Source organism: Rhagoletis pomonella, unplaced genomic scaffold (genome assembly GCF_013731165.1).
Source record: "Rhagoletis pomonella isolate Grant_MI unplaced genomic scaffold, Rhpom_1.0 Rhpom_scaffold_00594, whole genome shotgun sequence".
Classification (NCBI taxonomy): Eukaryota; Metazoa; Arthropoda; class Insecta; order Diptera; family Tephritidae; genus Rhagoletis; species Rhagoletis pomonella.
The window spans coordinates 1-26,249 of NW_023459148.1; the positions used below are offsets into that span (position 1 = coordinate 1).

General features: G+C 38.7%; 2 protein-coding genes across 3 annotated transcripts; both read right to left on the reverse strand.

The window, feature by feature from the left end:
- Positions 1-242: 242 nt before the first annotated feature.
- LOC118751202 (HEAT repeat-containing protein 5B-like) lies at positions 243-26,217 on the reverse strand. 2 transcript variants are annotated; one of them, XM_036485978.1, is made up of 10 exons: positions 26,131-26,217; positions 12,180-12,590; positions 11,681-11,828; positions 10,105-11,579; positions 9,728-10,001; positions 6,339-6,371; positions 4,308-5,183; positions 3,265-4,236; positions 996-2,964; positions 243-525 (listed from the first exon to the last, which is right to left on the reverse strand). In XM_036485978.1, the coding sequence occupies exons 1-10, from the start codon at positions 26,196-26,198 to the stop codon at positions 482-484; spliced, it is 6,270 nt and encodes a 2,089-aa protein (XP_036341871.1). In that variant the 5' UTR covers positions 26,199-26,217; the 3' UTR covers positions 243-481. The 2 variants fall into 2 exon arrangements, with proteins under 2 accessions (XP_036341871.1, XP_036341872.1); XM_036485979.1 differs by lacking the exon at positions 6,339-6,371.
- On the reverse strand, positions 18,914-26,218 carry LOC118751204 (exostosin-3-like). Its single transcript, XM_036485980.1, has 2 exons — positions 26,131-26,218; positions 18,914-22,467 (listed from the first exon to the last, which is right to left on the reverse strand). The coding sequence occupies exon 2, from the start codon at positions 22,434-22,436 to the stop codon at positions 19,509-19,511; it is 2,928 nt and encodes a 975-aa protein (XP_036341873.1). The 5' UTR covers positions 22,437-22,467; positions 26,131-26,218; the 3' UTR covers positions 18,914-19,508.
- Between the last annotated feature and the right edge of the window lie 31 nt (positions 26,219-26,249).

Sequence of the window (26,249 nt, forward strand, 5' to 3'; positions counted from 1 at the left end):
TTTACGAGGTTTACATGGTTACTAGGCATTTACGCGTTTCCATGAATTGCCCTACTGTTTCGTTTTTGAACGTGAGAAACATGTGTAATTGAATTATCGATTGGTTGGACTATGTACTTTTTTATCTAAGTGTATATTCAGAATTGTTACCGGGTTAAAAGTGTAGTTATGTACATAGAACATAGATATTAAACACTAACTACAGATCTTCACTAGAAGTTCATAACTAAAAAAAAAAATTAAATTAAATAATAAAGTACACATTAAGGAAACTCTATACAGCATGGAAGTGCTTAAGGATGGCGAGATAGATATAGAGAGAGAGATGTTCTAAGCGGGTAGCCAATTAGTTTCTGATGGTGCGATTTCTACAAGGCGACAGTGTGGCGATATGTAGTTGTGTGTTTTCATTGTATTTGTATGTGGACTTTAAGTCATACGAATAAACATACAAAACAATTTTAGCTGTGGGTGTATTGTTTTATTGAGCTTTTGAGTTATGGTAATTACCTTGCATCAAGTTTCCTATAGATTTTTAAACAAAGGTTACAACGTGATAACGGGATTTTTTTTTATTTGTTTTTTTTTTTTCAGTTTCAATGGGATATGGTTGTGTAATTTTGGAACGCGTTTAAAGAGAGAAAAACAAAGAGATAAATAGAAAATAAGAACTTTTTAATATAAAGCAAACGCATTAATTATGTAGACACTATATCGCTAGGGTGGGGTTGTGGTTAGTTAATGATGGACGTTTCGGGATAAGGATTCAACATGAAAATTGTAAAAAGTGGATGGGTTAAAGTTAACAGAAAAACTTGGTATAGTTAAAAGACAAAAATGAAATTACAAAAAAAGAACAAAACTATTCCGTTTAGTCATGGCTCGGAATAAATACACAAACATCTTAAGAATGTTCGCTAATGGACGCAAACTAAACACAGTAATCAATCAAATCCAATTTTCCAAATTTATAAAATGCATGCCAATTCACTTACGATTCTGTGGCTCCGCCAATTCGATCAACGTCTCTACGGTCAATATACTCTCCAGTGTTATCTGCAGCTCCATATCGGTGCGTGGAGTCTTCGCCGTTTCTGCATATAAGCCCTCGATGATGCGTGGCGCCAGTGCATGGATGTACGGCGTGGATATCTTAAGATCGGCTTTGGCGAAAATCGAACGCGTAGTTTGTATGCATTTCAACTTCACTGACAAATGCTCCGACTGCATACACTGTCGGAAGTGATTTATACATGGATATTGCAGCGACGGTGTGGACACCACCGAGGCGGGTGTGTGTAGTATAAAGACGGCTATGGCCAATAACATGGTTACTTCATCCACCTTTCGCTCTTCTTCGTCACCCGCAGTTTTAGTCATGTCAATAATGGTGGCCAGTGCGCTTTGCAATATTGCCATCCATTCGGCGGAGACTAATTCGTGCTTTGCCCAACGGTTAGTGCATACGGATTTGAGCGTATGGAGCGACGCCTGAACTGCGCCCGTGTTTGCGAGTATTGTAGTGTCAATGGACGATTTGTTGGCGATTTCGCGCATTATCGATGTGGTCATGAAGGCGATGGTAGGCAAAATTGTTAGCGCGCCTTTCGGTGAGCACAGCGTTGTGAGATCCTCAACACATTGTAAGCCGCTGGCAACAAGCATGCCGTTATCTTCAGCTAACACCGAGAAGAAAGATTGTGATGTGCTGCTTTTGGCGGCTAATTCCTGCTTAAATTGAATTGTGCTCAGCTTGCTGGCGACGCTCGGATTCATTGAGGGTATTTGTCGAACGAATACACAAAGACACACCTCCAGCACGGCATAGACGTGCGAATTGCCGGGAACAATTTCGCCACCTTCACCGCCTTCACCTAAATTCTCGATTTCTGTCTGTAGGTGCGCATTATCGGTGTTGTCATTATTTTTATTGTTTTGAGCAAGGTGCTGGTCACGTTTCAATTGTAGATCCTCCTTGGCCGCGTGTATCGACTGTTTTAGTATCTCCATGCAGAGCAATTGCACCAGCAGCTCATCTCGAGTCAAAATCTGTCGATGCAAAACGTTGCACAGTTCAATGGTCAATGTTTTGTTCTTAATCAATTGTTTACGCGCCCAATCCGAATCGAAAATCGTGAAAAGTGATTGCAAACAACTGATGACATTTTTCGGCTTCTCAGATGTACGCGTGCTGCACAAAGCCTCCATGCAAATACCGAAAATCATATGGAAGCGATCGGCTGAGAGTGAGCCATGAGAAATATTGTTGTTGGATTCGTATGCGGCGCCATCGGCACCTGTTGCGCTTGTATTTGCATATTCGGCAAAACCTTCGTCCTTCAGCCACAACGAAGCTGCATACAGGATGGGCGGCCACGAGGACAAATAGTGCGGCTTAGACGAGTTAATCGTATCTGTAGTGTAGAAAGCGCCACCATCGTGCGGCAATTGACTTTGGAACTCTACGGGAAGCAGCAAAAGCGCGTGATCTTTCATTGCAGCTAGCCAGTGTGTGGACAGATTTTTTAGCTCTGGTTTAACCAGACTGAGCAAACTTTCGCCGCGGCTTTCGAAATCACCAAAATCTCCGCCAGCCGCCTCGGATCCTTCCAAATCTAGACCACTAGTAAGGGGTGTTATTATATTCGAAGAAGTGAGTTTCTTTTGCAGCAAGGAGGCCGGGGCCGAACCATTGCCGATCATAGCGACAATGTACACCTCCGCCCAGGCTTTTAAAATGCTCAACTTTTCCAATGTTGCCATAGATTCATTGTATAGTTGGGTACTGTTGGTTTTGGTATGCAATTTGTCGAGGGAAGATACCAGTAAATGGTGTACGCGACGCAGATCGTTCAGGTCTCGGGCGACACCTGAGCCAATCCAAGCAGAACAAACTTCACACGCGGCCGCTGTGACATGCGATGGAGTGTCTGGTGAGAAAGCTGGACGTAGAGCTGCACCAACCTGGGGAAAAACGAAAATACCCATTAAAATAAAAAAATAAAAATAGTGCACCTGGGTCACACTGCGGAATTGAAACATCTCGGTAAGTTTCAATCTCAATTTTAGCCTTAAACCACATCATGCATCATAATTCGATTATACACTCTCAATATTAATATGGGTTACAAGAGAGAAAAAAATGGTGTACTTCCGTTGGATCCCAAATGCCAAATTTTTCGCAACAATTTTTTAATTCACTATCGTTACTAAAGAATTTGCACTTGAAAACTGAAATAGATTGAGCATTGAAAGTGGGCTTACCTGCGCTTGAAATTGTTCCAGCAACAAATGGCCTGGAAACTCTGGCTCTGGCACATTTGCAAATCGATCGATTATTTCCTGTAACGTGCGTAGACCCTCTAATCGTAGTTGATCAGAGTCCGAAGTGGCTGCCATGAATGACATACGTATTAACTCGGACAGATGTAGTATCAGATAGTCGCCACGTGATTTTATCATTTGCATTTCTTTAGCCTGTATCAGGTCCAGATGTATAGGATTGGCTGCCTCACAAGTGGCTATGATTTTACGTACACACTGCGCTGCAAAAACGCGTGTCGGCCAACGCGGCTGTACGGCCGGATGCGTGGAAGTATTCTCCTCAGCGTGATACTCAGTTACATCATCATAATCTTCTTCTTCGTCATCATCATCGCCCTCACCTTTGTTTGCACTATCATTACTGCCGCTGTTAGACTTGCTATTTATGGCCTCATTCTTCAAACCGCCCGCCTCGTCTTGAAGCGAGATTCCCTCAACAGCAACGGTTAGTACATTTTTACACAAACTCAGCCATGAGCTTAGATTATCGGAAGCTAACATTTGTAGCATGGACGTTAGTGTATCGTGGATATTTTTCAACATTTCTGCATCGGTTTCGGTGTCCAGCATGGCAAAAAGTACACCCGGAAGCCCATATTCGGTTATCGTGATATCCGGACATTGCTCAGGCGTCATGGTAAGCGCTAGTTCGCACACTTCTTTGGCCTCACGCTGGGAGAGCTGACGCAAACAAGAAACAGCAGCTTTACGCAGCATTAAATAGTTGCTTGAGAGCGTCTTCACCAATGTGGGCACCAACGAACTCAAATTAACATATTTCGGTCCGAAGAGATGCAACTGTTGCAGGCAGCCGGTAGCCTCGGCCTGCACCAGCGGATCGGTGTGCGCTTGCATTATGGCCGACGCGCAAAGGAAAGATGAACGCATCGCGCCCACAGCGCCGTTGTTGCTCTGTCAAAGACGATTTGAACAGACAAAATTAATAGCTACACACCATGAAAATATTTATTACACGCAAGTACCTGCAGCTCCGGTCCAACAGTTGTTATGAGTGCATTCAATACACGCCCAACGCACTGGTGAACGTCCACATTGGTCTGTGGCACAGAAAGCAATAACTTCAAGCACAAGGATAAAGTTGCCTCAACATAACCACGGAACATTGGTCCGCCAGAGTCGGCAATGAGCGCCAACGCATACAGTGACCAAACTTGCACCACCGGCGACGAGGTGTCCTGTGCTAATGCCAGCAGAATTGAAACGCTTGTGTTCAAATGATGTGATGACCCCATGCCACCGACGTAACGATGCAAGCAACCCAATGCTAGCGAATGGCCAGTGCGCGTGACTACATCACGTGCGGACTTCAATTTGTCAAATGAATTCTGCGCCAATTCAGCGGTAAATCGTGAATCGCCGACCACTTGCGCCATACGACCGATAGCTTCACCGGCAGCGCAACGCAGCGTCGAATTGGTGCTGACCAAAGCTGCCACGACCAAATTTGTAGCGCTCTTCTTTACATCCTCCTGACCAATGCCGCACTTGCTGTCGGTGAGTCCTTTCAAACCGCTCAGCAACGCAGTGAAAATATTCATCTGTACGGCTTCTTGACGGCTACTCTTCGCTTGTCGTATACATTCGGCGAAATGTTCCAACATTTGCAAGCGATGTTTATTGGCCACTTTCGGAAAGATTAGACCAAACAGCGTGACGGACATGTCGATGACAGCAACGCCCAAGGGCAGTGGACCCGGACATTGATCGACCTTGTTGACTGGTGTATTGGAGACGGCGGCGATAGCGGCTGGGCCCACCAAACCACTAATTGGTGGACGGTACAAGCAGCAGGCATCATGCTCGAGCGCACCCGACCCAGCAGCACTGTTGGGTTGTAGCTGAGGAGATGAAATGAAATAATTTAAATGCGGGACTTATTTAATGCATTGCATGGGAAGCGGCTAGAAAAGATGATACTTCCATCACTTATTTTACAAATCATTTTTCTGGAAGAGTTAAAAATTAAAATCTTCAAACCAAAAATATTTATTATTCAAGGATAATCGTAGTTTGGCGCAGTAAACAATTTTGAGGATTAAAAATAAAATTAAGTAAAAAATTTTGAGGATTAAAAATAAAATTAAGTAAAAAATTTTGCAATGACTTCTTCTTAAGTCCCAACAGGTAAAATTCTGGCCAGGATATTTTTGTCTTAACTAGCTTCTCCTTCAATTTGTGGTGTACGTCTTCAGGTTGCTACACAAATGAAGGGACCTACAGTTTTACAGTGCCTCCAAACGGCAAATGCATTTTGCAGAAATACACTCGGAGGATTGTCATTGTTTGCCGAGGGGCGGCCGCTGTTAGAAAAAAGCTTCTTCCAATTTAGATGTTGCTTGGCCGAAGAATCGAACCCAGGTCCTGTGGAGTGGTGGTGCGCACCTTGGGCCACTTAGCCGCACCGTGTTATTTTTGGTCCTCGGTAGGTTTCAACTTTTACTAATTTCAACTCAGAAATTCCTTTACAAAGTTAGTTGAGACCAAACGAAAAGGTCACGAAAATCGCATTCTTTTATGGCTTTAAACAGTAAGGCAACAACAAAAGCAAAACAAAAAATTAAAGAAACTGTTAACCCAAATGAAGTGACTAGTTTCAAAGGAAGCGGAAATGACTTGACGAAAAGAAAAAAAAAACATGGCAAAGGAAGAAAAGAAAAGCAAAAAAAGAAAACAAAGAATAAACATTGCAGAGCAAAGGCGTAACAAGGATTCAAATTGTTTTTTTTTTAACAAAAGAAAAAGAAACAACAAACAAATTTGTATAGCACAGACACTTTTCGTATTGAGGTCGGGACAAAAATAGAAAATAAATTTGTATGTTTGTTTGTGTACTACAAAAGGCATATTGAAAACGTGGAAAATCAGGAAGTGCCACAAAAAAAAAAAACAAAACATACAAAATCCAACAATGCATTTTACGAAAAAACTCTAAAGAAAATTGTACAACAGCAAAAGCAACAATATGAACGTTTAACAACAATAACAACACTTACATGCTCGCCATCGGATCTACGATTAGGTTCCATCTATTTTTTTTTTTGTTTTTCGAGATTAGCACAGAAATGATGGCGCACACAGGGGCAGTTGTTGTTGTGGTAGCAGTTGCATTGATATTTTGACATTGGTGGTGGCGACGGGATTGTCAAGTTGTTGTTGTCGTATTCAATTGTTTATTCGGTGGTGGTGGTGGTAGCAGTGCAGTGGGGGGAAGTAGGTATTTGTAGTTAGATCAAACATACATACATATTTGCGATAATTTCACTCGTTATTTGGAGATGTTTAAGGATAGAAGTTGCTGTTGGTTTCTATTTAGTTACTTTACTTAGGCGATAGATATGTAAATGACCATATTTACAAGTATATTTACAGCATCACGAGTTTCCAATCAAAGCAGCTTCATAATTGTAACACTATGTTCCTATATGTACATACATATGGTCAAAATTTTTCTCTTTAACGTTACAGTCGCACCTATATTTTAGTGTATATATATGTCTGAAACGTTGTGTAAAAACCGAAAGTTTTTCATAAATTCCAAAAGCTACATTTTATATATAGACACTTGTTTCCTTTTGTTGTTTTAAAGATAAATGTTTTAGGTGGTCTTTAACGTTAAATTTTTTGGAGGTCAGTTAGATATAACGTCCCACTTACGGAAAACTTGGCGAATCCCGTAAAGTTAAAAATTAAATTAAAGCATTTTAATAAAGATCAAGGTTCAAAGAAACTACAAAAATATTATATGTATAAACCGAAATATGCAGTCTTTAACGTTACTTCCCATACTCTACAATATATTATCCATTTTGATCGCATGCGATGGACAAGAGAAATGAACGCGGACCGCATACATTGGATGTCAATCGGCACTTTTTTCTAGATGCCTTAAAATGTATATCAAAAAAAATATAGCAAGAGTTGACGGGTGAGTCAAAGAAATATTTTTTTTTCACCCGTTCCACGTTCCCAAAATTTGGACCATATGTACATACCTATGGCTCGATTACAGATGACAACCGAACTTCAGTTGGGTTACCAGTGGCTGCTGAAATGGAATGGAAATTTTAATTGAGATTTATTTTTTTAAATAGCTTATTTACACTCAAGCCTTGGTTCAAAATTCTTATAGTCGCGATTCATAATATATGTATATACATTTTCATTTCAGGGCCGTTGCATATCGGTAACACAACTCAGGTTACGTTGCAACCCATAATCGGTATAAATAACGCTATTTTACGAAATGAAAACTACATTTTTATAGCAGTTTTTTACCTAATTTGGGCCTTTGAATAACAATATGATCTCCTTAATTTTTCCAAAAAAAAAAACGTAACTTAGAAAAAACATAGTAAACACGTTTTTCGATCGAAAGCGTTTATTACATGTTAAATTAGGGTCACACTGGTAATCTGACGATTTTTTTCCGCAGTTGTAAATTTGTTTCAATAGACTTTTTTTTTTGCTAGTGTTTACATTCGTAAGTTATTTTATACTGGGGTCCCACAGACGTATACAAATACTAGGTGGCTGTGTGCAAATTACGTTAGCATTCTTAAGTGGTGGTCAAACCCCAGGAAGGTTTTGCTCCATCGCATCGCAATGTTTTTTACATTTGGCTATACTTAAAAAAAAATTTGGCGCTTAATATTTTAGTGGAAATTCTCACCATCTATATAAGCCAGTTTTCAAACAGTGGGTCAAAAAGGCCCGTTCTGGTGGCAGTTGATGGGATAAACTGTTCGAAAATAGGAGGCCACCCTTGTTTTCAATCTATAACCCGCAAAAAGTCGTAATTTAACTCAACGGTCTCTTAGAATCTTTAGAAAATTTTTGGGTATGCAGTTTTATAGCCCATAGATTTTTAGTATGATAAAGTGCATGGTTCCAGTCGCAAAACTCGCGTTGATTTTGGATATATATTTTTTTTTGCTGGTGCTTTTGCGATTTTTATTAATAACAAGTGCAATTTATAAAAACTGGCGTTGATTTGGATTTTTTTAGAACGGTCTTGCGCATTTTATTCCTTAAGAAATTCATTGTTATAAAGAAACAAATAAAGAAGTAACTACGATATTTCCAAAAATACTGGATTAAAATTCTTGAAAGTTGGTTTTCGAAGTATAATTTCGGCATAAAATAACAAAGTTATGCAATTTTTGGAAAATGGGCGTGGTACCGCCCACTTATGAAGAAGTGCTATATCTCTGTATTTCCTTCACCAATCCCCACCAAACTCAGTGCGAATATTGCTTAGAGCCTCACTAAGGAACCCGCTGAAAATTTTTGAAATCAGACAAGAACCATGTCTACCTCCCATATAACGGAAATTTACAGAATATCGAAAACTGTGATAAATTAGTAACTATTTAAACTGATTTACTCAAAATCGATATATGTATGCAACAACCCCTTAGCGGTAAATGATATCTAGGGAAATTTTTGGAAAATGGCGTGGTATCGCCCACTTACGCCTACATATGTGAATCTTGGTACTCGGTTTATCAATTTCTAAATCGGACTAAAATTACCGTCACTTACCACATAACAGTAAATTTCAGAAATACGCAAACCCCGATATTTCAATAACTAACTTACAACAATCTCTTAACAAGACGTAAGATTATTGATTTTTGTAAAATGGGCGTGACACCACCCACTTATGACTACATAAATAAGTTATCGCTAACCTCCTTATCGATTTCCACCAAACTTGGTCCAATTATTTCAACATATCGTTGTTTGACATTGTAAAAAATACTCTTCCTCATCATGCAAATGGATCGGGTACATAAAGTTCGGTTTCGCCCGAACTTATACTTCTTTACTTCCATCCGGCCGGTTGTGGATCGAAGGTGGAAATATTAAAAAGAGCCATGCCCGTTTCCCAAAAAACGGCTGTTTTCGAAAATGCGATAATATTCGTGAATACGCACTCCGTTTCGCTCGAACTTATGCTGCATTTCCACTAGGCATTACATGGCAAAAATGACAAATTTTTGGCATTAAAAGTCATTACGTTAAGAAAAGTGTCATTAGGTTAATTTCCACATAGCTTATATTTTTTGTCATTTCAATGCTTAGTGGAAATCCGGCATTTAATTCTTACTGTACATATTTTTCTTATAAACCTATTAACCACATTAAGAAAATAACTTCTGAAATAGTGTGTTAAAAAAAATTTTAAAGTTGAAAGCCATTTAAAAATACAAGCAACTCCTTCTAGGGAAACGTTTAAAATGAGCAACTTGTTTTCAACTCTCTTCCCTCTTTGGAAATGTAGAACAACAACAATTAACGCAAAAATATGAACAGCATTATGATCCAAGCAGAAAATATTTAATAAAACGCTATGCAATACAAACAATATAAATGTAATTACCTGATCTTCAATGGTTCGATGATCTGTCTCCTGCAACCAAGTACCCAAAATTATAGAATCGTCTCCATGGCAGAGTGCGCGCAGCAAAGAGTTCGTTGTATTGGCTGGATTTTCAGAAAGCGTGAACTCGGCCACCAGCATGCGCAGCAGATGCGTGTACGATGACTCCAATGCATTAGGCGGCAGCAGCGAAAGCGTTTCATATAGCCTTAAACGCACCATAGCCGCTGGGGCCTTCAATTGCGTGCCATAGCTTTTCAATACTGGTGAGAGGCTGTACAGAATACAAACAACATAATAGAAAGGGGGGGGGAGGGGGTTTGATTATTTAACACCTAATTATACGACTATTCTCTATGTTTTCTATTTTTACTCACTTCACCAGCATGGCGAGCGCACTTTCAATGGGCGTAAGCAAACGCCGAGTTATATCCTCGGTCACTAGATCTGGACAATTTAGCAGGAAACTGTGCATTACTGAGAGTGCACCGGCACGACCCTCTAATGTTACTTGCCAAGTAAAAGCATCACCTCTCGCCTTCTCCGATTCGAGCTCCTTATTTGAACGTGGAAAAGAGTTACGCCATAACAACAACATACGTGGCAGTAAGCCCTTAACCACCGGCGAACCGAGCGTCATTATGGCTCCAATCAACAGCCAACCCGCTTGTGTACGATTCAGGGACATACGACTATTTTGCGATGCGGAGCGAAGTAGTTCTTCAGCTGTGTTGAAGACCACTTTACCTTTGGTATGCGGTATGCCGAGCGGCGAATAGCGCACGCTTCCCAAGATAGCAGCCAAAGCTGCACTATACCCAGATATAGCTTCTGGTGAGGAACGCATCTGCTCGATGGCGTCGACGAAACGATCGATTAACGGTGTAATTTGACTGGGCACCGCCACGCAGAAGCAGCGCAAACACCAAGCGGCCGCAAGGCGCGCTGCTGAGCACGGATGCACTAGCACTGCGCATGTTGCATCAATAGAATTTAATGTATGATCATGCAACAAACTTTGCGCTGTGGTGCCCAAGCCGAGCACAAGCGATCCCAACTCTTGTAGTGCACATACCAATAGGTGTTGACTGAAGAGTGTTTCTTGATTCGAGTCCTTTGCATTTTCCGGATTGAAGTCGATCGAATTCATTTGCTTGGCTATAATATGTATGAGCTCCTTGCATGCGGATGTTTGCGCCTTCTCACCAAGCATTTTGCCAATAATCGATCGAAGTATAAAGTTGATGCACTTGCGTGAATAGACAGCGTCCACATGTGACGAGGCAGCTTTTGGATTGGCCACCAAGTCGAGTACATGCATCAGAAATGTGCTTAGATTGCGTTCCAGCCATACGCTGCCCATGAATTGCACGAACACCACGTATGAGTGAGTGACACCGACACGCACCTCACGATTTACGCTCGAACTGCCTTTGATAATCTCGCCGGTGCCCTTGAGGAAGGAGACTCCACCGCGCAAAAAGCCAGACATTAATATGCCCAAGGCTTCGTCTAGTGAGACGCTGCGCGCCTGATTCTTTGTTGATATGGGTTGAACCGGTTTCTTGTTTGCGCCACCTGGTGGCTGTTGCGTGAAAGCCAGCAGCGTACCAAGCAGCTTGGCGACCGCGCATCGTACCTCATAATTGCTGCCATCAAAAGCGCGAAAACATAACGAAGCCAAACTCTCGAGCTCGCTTTGATAGAGGAACGGTGCGTGATTGATCATTTCGAGCACACATTTAGCAGCTGCGACACGCACTGCCATCACGCGATCCGTGAGACAATGTTTTGTTGCTTTATAAATGTCCTTGTGCACATTTGAGATGGCGGTGCCCATGCCAGCGCAAACCTAAAATGCAGAAAAATTCTTTGGTAAAGTCAAGGCACGATAAAGGAGTTTAGAAAAGTAACAAATTTAATACTAAAATATTGCATGTGCGTTTTGTTTACCTTTTCCAATGTAATCATGATTTCGGCACGAGCCTGCGATTCAGCATTGCGCAGTGTGCGTATGAGTATCTGAACCGTTTCCTCATAGGAGCGACCCATCATACGACCGAGTTTTTCGTACATCGAACCCAATACACAAATTGCAGCGCTGCAAGTGGTCAGATAAGAAAAAGAAACGCGACTCATAGAAAATCATTAAAAAGTGGGAAGCAAAAGCTCCGAGGGCGAGGGCTTATATTCAATACCCTCAATCTGCACTTTTCACAAAAATGAGATTCTGACATAAAAATTCACCTAAGTCTTAACTGTCATCGGTGATGCTAATGCTGACCTTATATAACGCTTGACAGAAGAATTTACTATTAGATTGCAAAGTCAGAATTAACATCGGTGATGACGGTCAAGTCCCACAGATAGGTTCTAACATCACAAAGTAGATTTTGTAAAATTGCAGATAGAGGGTGTTGAATATGAGCCCTCGAAGTATAAGATAACTTACAGTTTTGTTGGTAAATAGCTGGGTGAATCATCTTTATTCTTTAGTATATCATTGCACGCATTCACCGTGTCGAACAGCATAAAAGTATCACCTACAGAGAAAAGAGTCGCCAAGCAGCTGGCTATTAATTTGCGCGTCGGTGGACCCGGTGAACCCTGAATATGCTCGGTCAATTGCTGCACCAACTTTTTTTGACATCCTTTGATGTCCGATTTCTGTGCAACTGGCAGCACTTTTTCCAAGTAGCGAAGCCATTCGAAAACAAAAACTGGTCGCTTTTGCTCAGGCAATTGTTTTAACGCCTCCTCATTGAGCGTCAAGCTATGTGATAGCTCCATTTCATCGATGTAGGGCTCTGTATCGGCTTCGTCGATGTGACTCGAATCGTGATCGTCGCTGCGTATAAATGATCTGCAAGAAAAAGTAAAAATCTAATTACAATCAAGAACGATAGATATGCACATATTTGATCCATATATAAGAATTTTGGACTTTGGACTTGGATTTCAACTATCGTCAAAAATACGTGGCATACCTTAGGAAAAGTTAACTCGAAAGAAACTCTCTCGGAAAGAAACATGTAGTATTTGACAAGATGACTTACTTACGCTCAGAGTATGACATCTTCGGATAGGGAGGATATATTCCCAATGATTAATGTAGTTTTAAACTATAAAATGTTTCCTTTCGAATAACAGAAGCTACTCTAAAAAATATTAAACAATTTTCCAGAAATCGACCTTGTCTTAAACATTCGACTGCAATTGGGTATGGTTCTTGCGGGGAATGCGGTTCGATTTGCGAGGCTCTTCAATCCATGAAAGAAAGTTTGATGACGAAAAGCTGCAGTCACAACGGCCAGCCGAAAACATTTTTTAACCGGCTCTCAATCCTGCTTAAGTCAACACCTTTTCATCCCCAAAATACCCTGCAGCCCTTCAGAGATGGGAGTAGAGACGCCTTGAAAAAATAATACGAGAGGCAAAATGTCGTGCGAAGAACTACCGATTCAGCAAGAATGCGAATATTCTATTAGAAAAAAAATATAGCAATCAAATGACTACAAGAATGGTGGCAACTCTAGCCGCCATTGAGATATTGGGATGGGAATCTGGTAAGCAACGTTAAGAGTACATTTTAGATATGGATGAACAGTCTTTAGCGCTTTTGGTAAAGGCGACTTTGGGTCAATGATCACATCGCTCCATTTGAACTGAACTGGGAAAAGCGGGAAACGAATAGTTGTACTTGTAGTTAAGTGCCATTTTTGTACTTTAAACGATGATATGTATAAAATATGTTTATAATCAACAGTTACAATCTTGTGTAAAAAGAAACATTGACAGTTTAACAGTCGTTCATAGAAATGTTTGGTTGGTTTAAATGGATTGCCACCCTGGTGACAAACAATTACCAAGTTTGCCATTTTGATTCCACAACTCGTAAAACCGACAGCCATTTGGCAGCTTTAATGAATTTCAGTACGTCATACAGAGAGAGGCAGCTGCACTCTAAAACATTCTGCAGGAATGGCTTGACGAGTGTCTTAAGGCTCATCCTTGCGAGGGCTGGACACTTGTACAGGAAGTGTTCGACTGTCTCTTTTGAATCAAAGTCATCGCAACTGCGACAGAACCTGTTGAAGGGCAATCCAATCCTTTCGGCATGTACCCAAACAAGCCAGTACCCCGTACACACTGCAGTAAGTTTGTAGGTATCTTCTCTGCTCATTTTTAAGAGAGTTTTGATTTAAGTGGGTCATATGATACCCACAACTGCCGGGTAATCCTGTACGATCCGGTACAGTTCCCCCTCTGCTTGGCCTTGATAAATTTCGGTAATTTTTGAGCGGTAATTTAGTTGCGATCTAACAGAGGTACAATATAGATCCTTAATGGCCGATTGGCTATCCGAGAGGATATTCAGATGGGCACCATGCATTATGGCCGCGTGTATTAAGACCGCGATCCAAAAATGAAATAAGGCCGCGCGGAAATAATTCATTTTGGCAAGTGAAGTTAGGCCGCGATCAAAAAATGAAATTAGGCCGCCAAACAAATAAGAAGGCGGCCTTAATTGACGCGGTCAAAATTCCATCCCCCATTCTGATGAATATTTGCGAACAAGTTTTAGGTAATTTTTTTGTCAAGAGATTTCGCACTAAATTTAAATGCAATAAATATGCAAAAACAGATATTTTTGCAAAATATGCACCAAAAATTGAATGTAATTTTAAAGAAAATTTCATGATTCGTAAAGATAACTTAATCATTTTCATTCGAAGATGCTCAATAAAAACATGCATTTGCATGATATTCCGAGCCCTAGTTATAAGCAAGACCTTTCTACTGTGGCTTCATGGTCCCATATGTACTTTTGCATACATATATGCAACACACACACAATGTACTCTTATAGAATACGTATTTATTAAATAAAGTAAGTAAGTCAGGCCGATCTGTTGTGTACTGTGGTTTTCGCAATGCCAAGGTTACTTTATCATCAACGCCGCTAAAAGCATTGTTCATACACTTCAAATACAAAGCGATATGTCATAGAATACATGCACATTCAATTTAAATTTCGATGCCAATTAAATATGCTTATTTACACATACATAGTACGTGTGTCTGTCCTTTGGTCGGTCTGCCCATATTTCATACTAAATACGACGAATGCATAAACACGTGAGTCATAGGATGTGCGAATGAAATGAGAGCAGTGCGGAACAACATTGAATTGCTGCGTATAAGATGATGTACCTACATATATACACTTGTGGTCAGCTGATTAAGTTAAGTGACATTTTGACCAGTTTTGGCTACTTTCCTTTTGTCTATTTAATGTTTTTAATTTTATAATAAAAGTTTAGCACATTACATAACAGGCACCACATAAATCCACATTTCAAACGTCTTAAAAAAAATTCAACAAACTTTAAAAATTCACACAAATATTTTATATTTATTTTTAAAATTTTTTTGAAAAATTTTAGACATCTATGCAATTTTATAGCCCATTAAATTTTAGTTTTATAGTTCATTTCCACCAAGCCTTAACTGCAGTTTATGCCTATTGGAAAAGTGAGATTACAGCTCCAAGGGGTAGGTAATTGTTCATATTAAGGAAAAGCAATCGAAAAAGCAGTAAAGAAAGAAATAAACTTTGGTGATTACCGCATGTTAACGTTATTTGCACTTACCTGAGCTCCTAACTGCAGTTAAGCTCTTGGTTGAAATGTGCTATTAAAGCGCTAGAAAATCGCGTTGAATTTTAGTAATTTTTTGCTTACGGTGGTAGTCATTTTCTTCCATATAAAAGCAATTGTCGAGCATACTTTATATTGGAAAAAATGCACAACTGGCATGTAATAAAAAGTTTAGAATTTTTTGGTGTAATTTTAAAGTTTGTTTAATTTTTTATAAATTTTGTACGAAGTTTGAAATGTGAATTTATGTGGTGCTTGTTGTTTAATGTGTTAGACTTTTATAAAAAAAAAAGTTGAATAGACAAAGGGAAAATAGCCAAAACTGGTCAAAATGTCATTTAACTTAATTAGCTGACCACAAGAGATGTACATACACACATACATATGTCCATGTTTAGAACGATAATGTTTTTGAAAGTATGCAATTAATTTAAAATACATTTTTCTTTTGGTGCGTTGTATACAATTCGCACCGAAAATTAGCCTTTCAATGGACCTACGAGGATGTTGAACCGACTTGTATTACGCAGCTATAGGCCGATCCATTCTTTTAGATTAGAAAATTTATTCCAGTTAGTTGTTGTTGTATTATATTATTTTGTATGGGTTAATTCAAAGCGGGCCAATTAATATGTTGGAGTGGTAAATCATTTCGATAAAATCCGAAGAGGTACTCTTTTATCGCCAAGATCTGATTTTCGACATGTAGGTGATTCGTTAATCTAATGTTGGAGAAGATAATACAAGATCGTACGATTGCTGGCGTATGCCGATATCATCATCGGATCGGATAAGGAAACAAAGCGAATGGGTTTGGCGGGGAATGAGGAACAAACGAAGTATATCATGTCATCACACAAACAGTCAGCGCATCCGCGCCTCGGCATCCATACACTGTTGACAGTTATAATTTCGAAAATGTATAGAATTTTGTTTATTTTCAAATCAGCATTGAGGGAGGTGGCTCATTTTGTCCATACAAAAAAAAAAAAAAAAAAATACTTTGGATGGAAGAAAATGCGCGAACGAAAATTGCCAAAAATCAACGGTAAATCGAAGCTACTTAAAACTTGCATTTTATTATGCTAAAATTTAATGGCCTAATCAAAAAAAATCTGCCAAATTTTATTAAAAAATTTGAAATTTTCATCAACATTTGCTAAAATTCTTCGAATTTTTATAAATGTTCTACAAAGTTTGAAATTTCGATTTATATAAACATTAACATACATACATATATACTTTCATAAAAAAAATAATGAACATTTTTAAAATTAAGAAAAGTAGCCAAAACATTTCTCTATTTACATTTAGTCAATCTAGGACGCTAAAATATAAAAAAAAAATGCTTGAAAATCGATAATATTTTGTAATTTCTTAGAAAATACCCCAATTGCTACGAAAATACGCATAAAAGAGAATAAAAGAAATATCATAGGTTTGATAACAGCTATCAAACGCGTGCTTTTAAACAGCCTGCAAAAACAAATTTGGTAGTTTGGATCGATAACAAAACCTTGAGTGATAAAATTGATGTTGTGCGCGTTTTTTTTTTGCCGAAAAAAATTTTTTTTTCCACTAAAAAGTTTGGGTGTACACGACCCTTATGTTTGCACTAAAGTATTTTAATAAAATTATTTTATAATCAGCTAAAAGGTAAGACGAATTTCAAAAGTTTTCAATCCTTCATAGACTATAACTTATAAGTTCGGCTATGACAAAGCATACAAGATGAGCTTACATACTCATGGAAGAGACTTAAAAATAAAACCTTGCCCATTTTTTGCCCAAAGGATCTAAAATGCAATCCTGTGGAGTTAGTCGTTCGTAGTAGAAAAAAAAACTGTCACGCCTAAACGAAAAACCCTAATGAAAAATCCAAAAAAAATATACTCCCACTAGTCTTTTTAGAGATAGTTCGGCCATTTTGGTATAAAAAAGGTCCAATTAACCTATATTTCTTAATTTATATACATATGTCATAAAATTTTTTTGGTTTTACTCCGGAAAAAAATGTCCGTAACTAGTCTTTTTGTTGGGGATAGTTCGGAACTAGTCCGCTTTGACACGAGTTGGAAGTAGTTATTCATAACCATAATGAACCTTATGTTCTTCTTAAAAATCATGCCAAATCTCAAGTTGATATCTCTAAAACTTTGGCTAAAATTAAGCTGTGTACCTTTTGTATAAATTAGACACTTTTTTATTTTATTTATTTTGTAATCTACATTAAATCTTTATTCGTGCATTTAATCAGACTTACAATGGTTTACAGTTCAGATAAGTCACATAGCTGTATATAAAATTAGCACTAGGCTTTTTAATTATGAGTTAATAAGAGTTGTTGTTGTTATAGGCCCATCCGATAAAAATAAATTACGGAAAGATTAAACTTTTTTATATTAAACAAACAACATATAAATTAATTATTTCGGAAACACTTCCATTACATATATGTACATATGTACATACACATACATACAATGTGCTTACTTACTACATGCCACGATCAATCGACTTTAGAAAGAATTTAATGATACCGTTTTCTACCAAGCATGCGCTAAATTGGAAGTCACATCTTTATATAATAAATAATATTGACCGAGCCGGAATTGTAAAACGCTTTCAGGACTTTCAGAATAAATATGTATGTATATAAATCATCTTATCATCAAGAATTTAATCTTTCCTAACAGTTGTTGTAGGTAAACGCTGTAGAAACAGGAGTCGGTTTTTTAATTAGGAAATTTTGAAAGTTACCGTTATATAACGGTATTATCACACCACTTAGCACTGAGCTAAAGATGTATGAAGTGAAGAAATAGTTCCAGTAGTTCTTGTGACAACAAATGAGTTCGAAATACATATCGACACATGACATGAAAAAAGCCGTAACTAACAAATTTATAATAATAAATAATAAATATTATTAGAATAATGTTGTCACTTGTAATTCGATGAAATGCATCATAACAGGTCGACAATCACAAAAAAAACCAAAAAAAAATTGGTGACGAGATATCGTTAGTGGTTTGTTATTAGATGTGCATTGACAACACTAAAAATATTTTTTATTTTTTTTTCTTACGCGTAGCTTTGAAATTAACTTAAGTTTTCTATTCTGGCTGTAATCAATACTTTGGTGTGCGCATTTGGAAGTCTTATCAACGGTACGTTTCTATAAATAAATTGATTTTAATATTATCATGTCTTTGGTGAATATTTTTTTTTAATTTTTTAATTTTTGCACAAAGCTGAAATTTGGAATTATTATATTAAAAAAATTAACAACCATTAAACAAACAAAATAAAGATCATTGAAACTGGTAAAAATATCGCACTCCTGTGTATGTATCCAGATTTTGAGCAAAATTTATGTGCAAATCAAAATCTTAATAAGTATAAATTGTTTTTATTTATGTAATCAATATATATGAAAATAATAATTACAGCTCATTGGCATCAAAACCACTACTATTGACCGAAGTAATCAATCAAAATGTGAATTTTGGATTTTTTTTTTTGGTTAGTTACGGCCTTTTGCGTTTCGAAGAAGACTATGCATTATTACGTATTTGTAGTTAAAGTAATGCACTCGCTTATTAGAAAACGATATTAAAACTTTAAATTTAGTTAAATTTAGGCGAAGCATGTAGTGCAAGGATCTTCGATTTTAAAATGATTTAAAAATTTAAATGAGCAAAATAGGTTTTCATTAAATTTGAAGTGATATGCAAAAAATATGTAGTATTTCTCATTTACTTTGCTTGTGTATACATACACATACATATTTAGTTAGATTAAAGAATAGAACTGCACAAAACTATTTTTCTAGAATACAAAATAAAATGTAACTTTATGCTTACGAACTAAATTCAAAAACTGTATACATATATATTAGCAAAATATGGCTGTGTGTATATCCACATACCAACACACACATAAATCTTGACCATTGTAAATGTAGTGTTAGCGTAGTGTAGGATGCTGCTTAGCTTAAATTCAGTGCATAAAAAATAGCTTCTAGAAGCCTACATACATACATACATACATACATATTATGTACATACATATGTACTTGGATGTACATACATTAATATCGCTTATCGTAATAACGGCGCTTAAATATATTTGAAACATTTTTGCTTGTCGTGCGGTATTCGCGTTTTAAAGAGTATTGAATCGGCGCGGTATTGTGTATTCAATAGTGGTGTGTAGCCGAAAACCTGCACAAAGAAATTGATGCATTTATGGCGCTCTTGGAAATGTGTGTCGTCCTCGCTGAGCGACACCGGACATCCGGGGCAGCGAAAAGTCCAACGTGACGTCACTTTTACGGGCGGCTTACGTGTTATGTGCGAGACCAAGAAATTCATGGCAATATCCTCACAGTTCATATACTCATCCACCTTGTCTCGTATCGCCTGTGGCAAGTGGTATGTGTACAAATACATATAATATTTGTGTATGAATGCGGCACCCGTCAGCACCATGCTCAGCTCGCAACTGTAATTGGAATTGTAGTTCCAATTGCGATTGGAGTTCAAGTCCCAGGCTAGAAATCGCCCCGGGAAGCCTACAACACGATCACGATGCTCACGCCAAACTCTGAAACCGAATAAAATCTCATCGTGTCGCAAGTGTGCATCGTCATCCACCGAGAGCACTGCCTCAGTTTCGATAACGTCGAAGGGTAGGAAACGGTTATTCAGCGAGTTGCGCGGTGCGCGTACCACAGCCACTGGCACACCAATGTCGGGCCAACGCAAGTCATCTAGCGGTGGCTTTGGTGAATTCCAAACTACCACGACCTTGTGCAAATATGGCAAGCCATAAAGGCGGCCAAGAGAATCCATAAGTACCTGCTCACGCTCGTACGTAAGTATTACGATAGTGAATTGTTCGCGTGGATAGTTGCCGCCTAGTGCTTCGCTGAACTCTTTTCCAGCGCCACCACTGCCTTTACCGATCGGACGAAAGCCCATGTGGGATCCAAGGAATTTAGCGTCTGCGGGTAGAACAGGGTCAAAAGGTAGCTGTGGATACATGTAAAACGGATCAACCCAATCATTCCAAGCTTCACTCGATTGCGTACGTAAAATTGTGTAATTACGCCTGTATGTAGGACTGGGATACGGTGGTTCGATGGGACCCAACGATTCCTCCGGTTCTGTATCTAAACCAACTGGCGGATCCGATTTGAGCGGTATAAATGTGTTGTTGAACACGCTTTGCGCGACAATCGGCGACACTGGGCGCGGTGGTATGCCAAGACGATCACGCAAACTGGCAATGATTGTGTCGACCGTAGCTTGCACCGAACTCAGATAGCGCTCCCAAATCAGTCGACCTTGACGCCGCATTTGCAAGAGATCAGCATCCTGCACGGCACGCAACAGGAAATGCAGTTCGGTAATGCGCGCTTTAGGCAGCAGTAGTGCTAGTCGCCGCCAATCGATAGTTTCTGCATAAGGCAGACGAACTTCGTCAGCGCCGAGTATGACAGGTATGGCGCCGGACCTGAGCGCTTCATATAGGCGCGCTAACATCAGTGTAGAGCTTATCCTTTTCTCCAATGGAGGAAGAATCAGCACGAATGTCGACTCTTTGAGTATGGATTTGCGCGAAGAGTCCGTACCGCAAAGTGCCCAATCCACAAAAGCTGCTTTGTCCGATTGCTCCGTGGCTGGCATGCATGTGAATTGCAACAGGAATTTATCTTGAGTGGCGCCTTTGGCCATCTCCGCCAGATGATCCAAAATAAAGTCGTCTAACGGATGCGACTGCACTGTTTTGTCAGCTGGGCGTAATTCGCCTTGAAAAGTTAACAAATATGTGCGACGCGCTGGCACCATCAGCGCACATTCCTGCCAGACATCTCCGCCAGGTGGCCCCAAAATTGGTGGCACAACTATATCATAATTGGGACGAAATTGTAGCAATTCAAATGTGGACTGCACAACTATTGCACGCATTGTGTTTTGATTGATAAAAGCGTTTGTGCGCGTAGAATGCAAATCACGACGCGCCAAGTTCAGTAAAACGTGATTCCGGCCATCGCCACCCCAGTACGGCAACCGGTAAAGTTTATCCAAGTCAATGGGCAGGTCATCATTTTTAGGTGATTGCACGGCGGCTTTGTGTTCTTCCTCTTCAGCGGCATATCGATTGTTCTTCAGCAAATCATTTTCCAACATAGCTTCGCCAACGAGCACCAGGAATATACAAGCCATTCTGGGTTCCTGCACAATGTGTGCATTGTAGCCGAGAGTTTGTTTAATCGTGGTCTTCAAGAATCCATCGATATCGTAACCAGTACGCAATACGCTATAGGCGTCTGGATCATATAGGTACACAGGAAAACCAGACGTGAGACTACAGCGCGAGTGATCGAAGCAATTGTGCATTTCGCAGGGCAACGCCGCGGCTGCAGTTATTGCAGGCATTTTGCGCGGCAACACATAGGGATATAAAGTACGAGGCAAAGCTAAATCGGGTGTGTTGCGTTGGACGGCTTCACGTTGGGCCACTTGCGCTTGCTGTACAGAGATTTTCAAACGTTCCAGCTCGGTCTGTTCACGCATTAAATTTTGCTTCAAGTCCTCAATTTTTTGATTGTATCCGCCTATATCGGCTTGCAATTTTTGTCGGCGCGACTCCAATTCACGCAATTCCACCGAAACAGTACTTTTTATACGCAACATCTCTTCTATACGCATTTTCAAGTCGCTGGCACGCATCGAACTAAAGTCCTCGTAAGCATTCAGCAGCGGTCGGCTGCGATGGACATCGGTAGTGGGCACATCGTTGGCAGGATTTCGCAAGTTGCGTTGAGCGAATAGTGGCCAAAGTAGAAGCAGCAGCAATACAAGAAGCAACAATTTATAGATGCGTTGAAAACGAAACCAGGCAAAGCTCATTATGTTGCTACCACCGCCTGCAGTTCCACTGCAAGCACTACCTCCCGGACAGCAGGACCGTGCGGCACAATGCTGATTGCTTGTTAGCTGTGTGTAAGTCGAAGTTGTTTCCAAACAGCTGTTGGACATCTTCCACGACAAGTATCAACAAATGATCCGCCTAAAAAATTACAATTTTGTCAGGTGGAGCATTTATGAAGTGCGTACATAAATTGTACAATGTTGAAGTAAACTTAAACATACACGTAAGTAAATACATACAAATCTTAATAGAACAGAGTTTAAAACAATTCAATGGCAATTAAATAACTAAAAAAAACTGGGATACCTTTTAAGCGGCTCTTAGCGACACAGAACTTCTCGGCCAAAAATTTTGCAAATTTTCTCAAAGTATGAAAGTAAGCAACAAGTGCTCTCTTAGCAATGAAGAATTACACTTTAAACTTGTTTACTACGCGCTTTACTACTAATGCGTTGTTCGGATAGGTGGGGCATAAGAGGTGAGGACTCCCCCCGTCCTGAACGTATGAGCTGCAGATAGTTAGCCTTGCGTTGGTAGAATTGGTAAGGACTTAACCTTTTTCTCGAATAGCGGAAGCAACACTGTGTAACCTTGCCTCTAGCTGGTCCTAATTGACAATCGCACATAGTCGCATAAAATAATCCATAAGTTTCATATCACACAGCCGGAGAGGCCAGTGCTTCGGTCCTTCCCTGTTTTATATGCCTTTACAACTGTACAGTGCTGCAACGAGTTCAATAAACTTCGTCAATTGTCGCACTCCACTAAGCGATCATTTCTATCATCGACCATACGAAAAAAAAAGGATCAAACCAATGCAGGTAATACTTTTGAAGCATTTTATTGTCAGAAACATGAATGTGTAAAAATTAAAATTTTGGGAAATCAATTTTGAATGATTCTTTTTACGGGACTTAAGTCTACATTAACATCAATATAAATATCAGTCAGCCTTGAAATCCAACGGAGAATCACTCTTGCTAACAAGTTCTACTTTGGACAGAGTAGGGAAATGAGGAGTAAAGTCCTCTCTCGTCGTACAAAAATCACAGCTCTGAAAGAAAGATCAGATGGAGAAGGACTTGGGGCTTCACTTGGCATTTCCAAACGACTGGCGCGGAAGGCGATATATTTTACTCTACGTCATTTCACATTCCGCGATCAAAAGCCCCGCTCTAAGAACAAGACAGCAAACCACATACATATAAAAGTGCTTTTGAGTTCACAAAAAAATGCAAATTATCTGGATATTTTATAAGGTTAATGTTAAAAAAAAAAAAAAAAAAATATCTCAAAATAAAGTGATTGCGATTTCAAAGGGGTTTTCATGGCAGAAGTACACTCGGAGGTTTGTCATTGTCTGCCGAGGGGCGGCCGCTGCTAAGAAAAAACCCTTTTTCTTGGTTTTTTTTTTGCGATATTGTTTGACCAGGGCTTGAACACCACAACGGCCGACCGACCATACATTAATATGTAGTAGTATGTAAATTCCAGTATATCGCCATTAAAAAGTGTAGAATACTTGAATGTTTATATGTAAATACATCAATTATAAAACAAAAAGCCATGAAAAAGAGCTTGTATATGCCCTTTTAAGCTTACACCCAACATAGTACAATTATTTTACCATCGTAGATTTAGCAAAGTGAATGAAAAGCAAACACGATGAACATTACGTTTACATACTATATACATACATACATATCAGAATATATGTATGCTTATCATACACATACGGTCAGGCTTGTGTGTATTAAACTAGAAACTAAATCCCGTCTCAATTAATCGTAACATCCTACAGCAACACTATGCGCTTTATAATGTGTTAATATGTAAGTGAAAATGTGTTGATGCTTTTATGTGATTATTAAAAAAAAAGTCTCAAAACCGAAATTATGCCACTCACTTAGAAATGCTGATAAGAATTGTGAACTAGAAACCTTTTAGAAATATGTCCTACTTGTGTGGCCACAAGTACTCTGTGCATTTAATAAATATCTATGTACTAGTTTTTAGCTGCAGTTACTTGCTCTTGTGCACATAAAATGTTGGCCTTTGACTTGAGTAGGTGGTGTTCTTACATAAGTATGCATGTATGTACATTAGGGTGCCCAGTTTTCCTCCAATTTTCTTTCTTTCTATGAGAAATATTATTATATTATTTAGAGGTCGCGCGACTTGTCAGTTTAGGTCAGAAAATACGGTTTTGTAGATTTATCAGTTTTTGAATCGAACACGTGGTGTGTTGTAGTCTGTTGTCAGACTTGGATTGTTGGGATTTTTAATTGGTCAAAATATCAAAATATTTATATTTTCTTCATTTTTTAGATTTTGACAATCGCTTATTTCCACACTTTCAAAATATGTACTACTTTCTAAATTAAATCTATTTTCAAATAAACTGATACCTCACTTATTGCTACCGCATAAAAATTGTCGAAGTTAGGCAACTTTTCTTAAATACGCCCTTGAAGTTATATGTGTGTGTGTGTATGTACCGGACTTTCAGATTTATTGAGCAGTGTGGCTAAGGAATTCATCAATATAAAAATATTCAAAATTAGTCTTTAGCACAAAAATTGGTTTTTCATAAAATTCTGGGAAAATGCGGGTGGCACCGCCCACTTATATCATATATGTATGTGTATCTCAAAACCTACTCGCTTAAATTTTTTATCTACTGTTATTACGTAGATCACTAGTCTAAAAAAGTGGACTGGATCTCTTAATGAAATATGTATTTGTTTTGTTTCGTTTGCTTAGGTATGTACATATATGCTGCGCCATAAGAAACAATAGACTATTCTTTTATAAAAAAAAAAAAATACTGGGCCGATGTGTTTTCAAGCTAAGATTTCATGATAAAAGAAACGATTCGTTATTCCATCAGTTCGAATTACCGACTTTGAATTAAACTAAAAGCCTTTTTGCGCTGTGTGGACCCTGCAAGGTATGAAATATGTATGTATCTCGAATTTAGACGCTTCGAATAATGCTATAGTCTAAACTCAAGAACTATTTAATAATGTTAAGAAGACTTATAGTTGATTTCCACCAAGCCTTAACTGCAGTTTATGCCTATTAGAAAAAGGAGATTACAACTCGAAGGGGGTAATTCCACCTACTAAGTAGAAGCAAACAAAAGGAAAAAAGCAAAAATTAAGAAATAAATAAACCGATTGCCGATCACCTCATGTTAAAATTCTTAGAACTTATCTGAACTCTTAACTGCAGTTAAGCCTTTGGTGGAAATAGGCTATTAGATTAGATAATATCCTACAGAATTGTATTTAAAAGTTCAAAAGTAGCCTTCCGACTTTCTATTTAAGCTTGTAGTATGTTCTACTATGTAAGGCGCCAGCCTAGAATACTCTGAAAAAATTAGAAAAGTGAAAATTGGTGTTTCCAGGACAGCTGAAATTATCTACATACATATACATATGTACATATCTTCACATTTCACATTTTGTAATGAAAAAGTTCAGTACTAAATGTCCGTGCCCCGTTCTCGAGGGTTTACTGCTGTCACTGATGCGTTATAATAGCAATACATATAATTAAATGCAAATATAACTCATTTTCTAAAAGACTCTTTGTCACAATGCATATTCACTTCTTATGAGAAAACTAAAAAATATTTTCGTATGGATTTTTTACCGCATATATAAAGTATGATATGTATGTATAAGCAATAATTCTGAAAAATTATCTCAAAAATTACTTATTTTGAGTTGCGACAGTCTTTTAGTAAATGCGCGATATTTGCATTTACATTAATTTTTTCTTGAATGGCATAAATACCTTCTCGCTTCGGAGATGACTTTGCGCAGAAATTGCGGCGTACGTGCAAAATTCTGCAGATTCTCCATTTTCTTAAGACCAAGTTAAGTTGCCCAGGTGTTAAACGAAATTACAGCAAT